This window comes from Ambystoma mexicanum, chromosome 2p, assembly GCF_040938575.1.
Source record: "Ambystoma mexicanum isolate Mex_15411 chromosome 2p, UKY_AmexF1_1, whole genome shotgun sequence".
Taxonomy (NCBI): domain Eukaryota; kingdom Metazoa; phylum Chordata; class Amphibia; order Caudata; family Ambystomatidae; genus Ambystoma; species Ambystoma mexicanum.
In genome coordinates, this window is record NC_090923.1 from 259,726,071 (window position 1) to 259,732,720 (window position 6,650).

The 6,650-nt window shown below is 44.7% G+C and overlaps 1 protein-coding gene across 1 annotated transcript; it reads right to left on the minus strand.

The window, feature by feature from the left end:
* Nucleotides 1-216: 216 nt before the first annotated feature.
* Nucleotides 217-6,416, minus strand: LOC138565867 (uncharacterized). The gene is made up of 2 exons (XM_069643023.1): nucleotides 5,921-6,416; nucleotides 217-850 (listed from the first exon to the last, which is right to left on the minus strand). Exons 1-2 carry the CDS (start codon nucleotides 6,393-6,395, stop codon nucleotides 414-416), a joined length of 912 nt encoding a protein of 303 aa, XP_069499124.1. The 5' UTR covers nucleotides 6,396-6,416; the 3' UTR covers nucleotides 217-413.
* Between the last annotated feature and the right edge of the window lie 234 nt (nucleotides 6,417-6,650).

The following is a 6,650-nucleotide window of genomic DNA, read 5'->3' on the forward strand; positions in this document are numbered from 1 at the left end:
ACACTGTTTCGGCAATTGCAAGAGGTTTCAACTGATCTAGATGTGTTAGAAGGATGAATGAAGGTTATGTGTATTATATTTCACTGTATATGACAACCAGTCGACCCCCATGTCAACATCACTAACAAAAATCACATAAACCTCAATTCACCCGCACATATGCAGAGAATGTAATCATTAAATTAGCACCTGTAACCTACATAAACAATGGCACACTTGAAAACATGTACAATTCATATAACTTATGTTTACAGAATAATTAAAATAATACAATGTTTGGCACCTATCTAGACTTTTAATGAACTCCCCGTGGCCACTGTAACCCTGCACGGGTGGTGTTCCTCTGTGCAGCAGTTTTTCTGCTTCCAACTTGGTGTGCCCCAATATACAGTACATATGCTGGTGACCCTGGCCTATGGGCAGCTCAATGTGGCCTTGTTCAAGTCTGTTTCATGCCCATCTCTCGGAAGACCCTCTTCACAGTCGTCTTGTGGCTCTACACTATAAATCTCTACGGCACTTGCAGTTGTTGTGTTGACTACACACTTGCCACTGACATCACAATCTTCATTACAGCCACACTCCTCATTGCAGCTAAAGACCTCGTCGCAGGTACATTCTTCATCACTGCATTCGTCATCAATGTTCCAGTCTCCGAGGTGTCTCCACCGCTCTGCGGAGGCCAATTCACTTCTCCACTCTTGTGACCACCATTCTCTAATGGGCCCCCACTCTTCTTCTGACTCTGGCTCTTCAGCGGAAGCACTATGGGCGTTCCCAGAGTTGGACTGACTCCACGCGGCACTGCAGTGGCAGTTGCCAGTGCACAGGTATTCTTCACAAAATGTACCTTAAATAGAAGAAAAAAACACCTACAATTAGTTGATCCCTTATTTGTGAAATGATAAGCGGCAAGGCAGAAGGGGGGATATGGGGTAAAGTGTGCTAGACTGTGTTGCCATAGCATGAGGAAGTCTGTGTTACGCAAGCATTCTGTAACAGCGCCACTATGCCCAAGGGCCGCTGTGTGCTATACAAATTCAAATAAATCAATAAATAAACATGAATGAGAAATGGCAGTGTTGATCAATTCCCAGTCAATATCAATAACGGATCCTACCTATTGCAAATAACAAATGAAATAACATGAAGTGGACAAGCAACACCTACCGAAGGCCATTTAAGACATCAACAGGGGCCCAATAATCGTGTCGGATTGTACTGTTTAAGTGCAGCAAATCTCCAACACCAATGAAGTGTGAGTGACCTCTCAGAGAGCAATGGCAACATCTGAAAGTATAGCAAGGACCCAGTCAGAGAGCAGATAGGACATGCCATTCAGCAGCAGAGTCCAAATAAAGAATATCGGTGATATGCTAGAGAATAACACAGGGGATACTTTCAGGAACCCTTGCAATGTACACAAGGGGCGCCAAAATAATGAGCCTGTCCAAACAGGCAGTCCCCCTGTGAAACTTGGATTGTTTGTACTGAAATGTTCAAGTAATGCACGGAAATCTAAGCATTCATGAGCGTCTGTGCACCTGTACTGCTCATGATACAAGTATTTGTAATTGCATCCGGCAATGTACGTGCACGAAGCATTACCATGATTTTATATGGAATCCTATTGTTTTTTGCAAATGCACAGAGCAAGCAGATTCCATAGAAATCCATTGCATCTCCACCAGCATCACAAACATATGCTGGCAGGGATGTTCCCACATTTGTCAGGTGATGTGTTTAAGGTACATGATGATCCTTGCACAATGTTTGGAGGCATTCAGGGGTCTGCAACATTTGGCTTGCTAGATGTTTTTTACTACAACTACCATCAACCCTAGCCAGCATAGTCAGTGATGAGGGATTATAACAGTAGTAGTCCAGAACATCTGGAGACTCACAGGTTTCACACCCCCGGACCATGCATAAACCTTTTATGCATATTTTTAGATCTACTTTACCCTTCCAGGCTGTCTGAAAATTAGCCCTTTTTTCAATGACAGAGCACAGGTAAGTCATATAACAGAAGGCATTATAGAGAAGTAAGGCCGAGTACGATAGCTAGTTTCACATTCTTGTTGTTCATGCATGGCAGAATTTCATTGTATTGTCCCTTGTTCCCTCCCTTGCCGTGAAGCGCTTTGAAACACATTGTGTATATGCGCTATATAAATAAACTATCATATCATAACTCAGATAATACAAGTTGTCTTTCATAGAACAAAGATCGATTAGACAGCATGAATCCCCATTTAGAGAGAAGCTTGGGCCATTTACAAAGCAACTAGAACCATTGAATGTATATCAGGTAATGCTAAGGGGAAGACACGCCATCAGAGGGCAGTCGGAAAGGTTAAGACTGTAGCAGAGGCCTGTCAGATAGCCACAATGGGTAAGCTCTTTTGAAAGCAGAAGTGCACTATCAGAGACAAGGTAGTGCTGGCAAGTAGCAGTTACATAATAAAGGGCAGCCACCGCTTTGATCCGCATGACACACTGAGTAAATAGTACAGTGTGTTTACGAAGGAAATGACATATGGAAAACACAAGGATTCACCAAAGCTGCTAAGCACTAGGAATATATACATGTATATCCTCACCTGCTTGTTTTGCAACAGCATATCTTTACAAGGCTCGTCATGTCTTAAAGGAGTGTGGATTACATGATGCTGAGAAGAACATGACTCGGTCACTCTACCCCCTCCACCCCCTCCAACTCCCCCGCCCCCCTCTACCCCCCCCCCCCGCCCCCCTCCCACCCCGAACGTCCGAAAACCTTAAGGGTGGCTTTGCTAGAGATGTTTTCGAAATGTGGAAGTTAATTTTAAGTGAAATTTGAGGACAGTTTTACATGGATGGACGAGTCTCCCGGAAGGATCACTTAGTGATTTTGGGTCACCTTCATGCAATTTCTTAATTGACAACGTTCAAAACGAAGGTGGCCTTATGTAGTTATTGGAAAGGTATGTGCCATGCACTGCCACAATGGTACTAATTGGCCATGTAATACCGAGCTAATAGCAATATATAAGCCAACATTGCGGGCTTAATCAATGATTCTTTTTTAACAGGCCTTCAGTCCAAGGAGCAGTATAATTGAAAAGGCTGAAGTCAAATCTGGTTCAGCCTTTTGTTTTTTATTTCACAAGTTGATAATGTACAACTGCAATTAGGCATTTTTTCTCAGCCAGCTGCTAAGAAATAACACTGGCAGGTTACAGTTTGTTGTTACTGCTTGCTAGCACTGGTACAAAGGTGCTAGGAGGATGTCTTTTCGGGGAGGTGTATGTAGTGTGTGGTAATGGCCATAGGAAATAGAGTGGCCATGGGCGGTCTATGTGTGGGTCAATAACTCAAAAACACCCACGAGGAGTTTACCTCCCTTACAAGCCATCTCCTAGCTTTAGTACAAAATAATAGTGTTGGTTTATATGTTAGTGCCACCTAAGAGCCAGACCTAAATTGGGCATTAGAATTTTACAGTCCAAGCAAAGTATACAGTTTTGGCAAAATAAAACAGCACACATGTTTCTTCACAGCTATCCTTACCCTGGGACCCAGTTAGAATTCTGCACAGGTAAGGACTACCACAGCGTGACTGATTTCACGTTTACTTTATTCTCACACCCAAATCCTGCGGCTGTCAAATTCAGAATGTATGCTTCAGTGTTATGAAGATTATAACGCACAAATACCTTCATGGTCTTGCTCCTCCATACCCAGCTCAAAGAATCTGCCTCCACACTCCATCCAGATCTTCCAGAGCAGCATCCACTAACAGAATCACTGTACCCTTTACTCACAGAGTGCGGGCGGGCGGCACCAGCTTCCCCAGCATGGCTGCCAGTCACTGGAACTCCCTCCCCACTTCCTTAAGGAGGATCGTTTCCCCTACGACTTTCAGGAAGGCCATCAAAACTATGCTCTTTGTCTGACCATGCATTATTCATATGTTAGTAACATATCATGAAAATGTTCTTTGGTAACTGCAACTAAGATCTCTGTACTAAGCATTTCTCTTTGGGCCGCATTCGTGTAACCCTGAATCAAGCCTTCTTACGTCTCCTTACAGCGCCTCGATGCCCACGGTCTGTTAGTGCGCTAAACAAATACAAAAATAAATAAATAAAGTTTGTGGTGAGCTTTGTTAAAAATCTAACAAGCACCAGGACAAGTGTGTAGGACAAGTGTGTATTATATAATTAGTGATTCCAGCAGCAGCCCTTTTATCACAGAAATATGTTTCAAATATAAAGTTTTGAGATCGTTCTTATGTTTTCAAAACACTGATGGTATTCAAAGCAGGCTGGGACCCTCACTGGTGCCATTTCTTCACACAGGGGTATTAGTAAAGAATACTTTACCAGTGTATCAGTATATTCTTCTTGAAATGATAAACTGGCTGTGTTTCTGAATCGTGACTTTCGCAGTCCTGCGATTTTTAGTAGGCCTTTAGACTCTCCGAAGCGCCCATTACCCTGCACTGGACTCTTCTCCCCTCCAGTAACTTCTTTATTTTAAACATCTTGTTTTGTTTTCCCTTTTTCCCAAGGTTTATCTTGTTTTCAAATGTTTACTTACCTTTCCAGATTAGCCATAAATAGTATGGTTGGTTTAAATATATATATATATATATGGTTGGTATAAAAAGTCATCAGAATAAAGTCAGAAAATGTGGACTGGCATCTTTTTTTGGATTTATCTTGGGACAGACAGATTACAATGCTAATAAAATTAATGTATGTAATTTTAATAGCTGCGTATGGTTTCAAAACTGTTACCAACGGCTGGGGTGGCTTTAACAGAAACACACCTGACTGCATGACTCTCAGCGACCCAGAAAAGGTTTGAGACATAGAGTGAGACAAGGAGGAGAGAGAAAGAGAGGGGAAGCGAGAGATGGAAACAGAGTAGTAAAGGAGCAAAGAAAGAAGTAAAGAGGGTCAGAACAAGTGTGAGGGTGGATTATTGATAGGCCAGGGACGTATAGCTTTATAGAATGTATTGAGGTTAAGAAAGAACTACACAAATAAGTGAAAACAAATGGGTCTGGAGCAATTTGGATGTAACTGTATTGTTTCTGGGTGTAAACCCCCATCACACAAATAGAAAGGTTTACTGTAGGCATAGCTCCAAATGTCTCAATAAGGCAACGTCTGGGTAGGGTTTTTAAAGCAAGCAGGACTTACTATTGAATTTTCTCTAACGGTCCTGAGTTGTTAAGTCCTTTGGGCAACTCATCGCCTTGCCACCACCGTTCAGGAATTCAGCAGCCATGCAAAAAGATTTTCAGCAACACAATCTTGTGCAAACGTCAGAGGTGTTCTATGCAAGTCCACGAAACATAACATAATCCCTAAAACATGTCCTAGAACAGTCCTGGGAATCGGTTCACCGCCTCACAACCTGGCGTTAAAAACGGGTCCGTTTAACTGTTACTGTCACCGTCTATGTGCTTGCAGCTGTGTACGGCTCAAAGTGCACCTTAGGGCAGATGGGTATCTAACGTGTGACAATGACACACATTTGCCATCTGAGCCCTTTACATGGTAGAAAAAGCTAAAAAGGGGGCCTGCACACAATGAGACAGTGCAAAACAGCACTGGCATTGACATGCTTTGACACGGCTTCACAAAAGGCCCCATTAGGAGGGCCTTGCAACACCGGAGATCATCACACTTTCGGAGGGGCCTAGCTATGCTCTTTTTCAGGCAGCCATGCACATGTGGCATCATTTTGTGGAGTGAATGTTGTGGTAAGGGCCTGTCTGATTATCACTCACGCGGGTAATACCCCAGAACGTGCTAGGGCCACACGAATGGCTACATAAGTTGTTTATGAGTCCAATGATGGGAGCACCAGCCTAAGATGGACGAGGGGGGCCCTGTTAAAATTCAAATACTGTTGCTTTATTTACCTTCGCCGCATCTTTTCCTCCTTGCTGAGCAGTCATTGCCCTCCCCCCTTGACCAGAAGGCAGGAGGTGAGGGGTCAGACACGAAGCTATTTTTCCAGCATGTAGAAAATAGACGGAAAGTCTTCCAGACCCGTGGCTCGTGGTCCGAGCCCGTTGGGTCCTCGTCCGGTAGATGCATGCACCGATGTCTCCCTGAGCAGTACCACTTTAGCAGCCCACAGGAGCAGTAGCCCTTGCCCCAGAGGCCGGGCTCTCGGCAGCAGCAGTCCCAGTCACAGCAGTGACCCTTCCTCTCGGTGCTGGGCTCATCTGTGGCAGGGGAGAGGAACTCTGCCGCTGGTGTTTCCTGCTGTCCTGTGGGTGGGGAGTCCTCTTCCGAGCCGCCGAATCCACATACATCCAACACAGCACGAATGGAAGGGTCTTGGGTCCCATAAATGCTGGTGTTTCCCTCAAAACTGTCAAAGTTCTCCATGGCGAGAGGGGGATGTGACGGATCGGCAGCTATCCAGAGGGTGACGTGCAGCAAACGGAGGAATGAATCGACGGTCCCGCCGCTGCGCTCTCCTTATAGGTCCTGCGCAAGAGTCAAAGGGGCAGTCGGCCCTTGTGGGTGGGCCTGGCTGCCCGCTCCCTGCAGCTATGCAAACGGGATTAGCTTACCCAGATGCAAATGCAGGCTTCCCGGGACGGGGAGCGGGAACTTTCCTCACAGGTGAGGAATGGATCT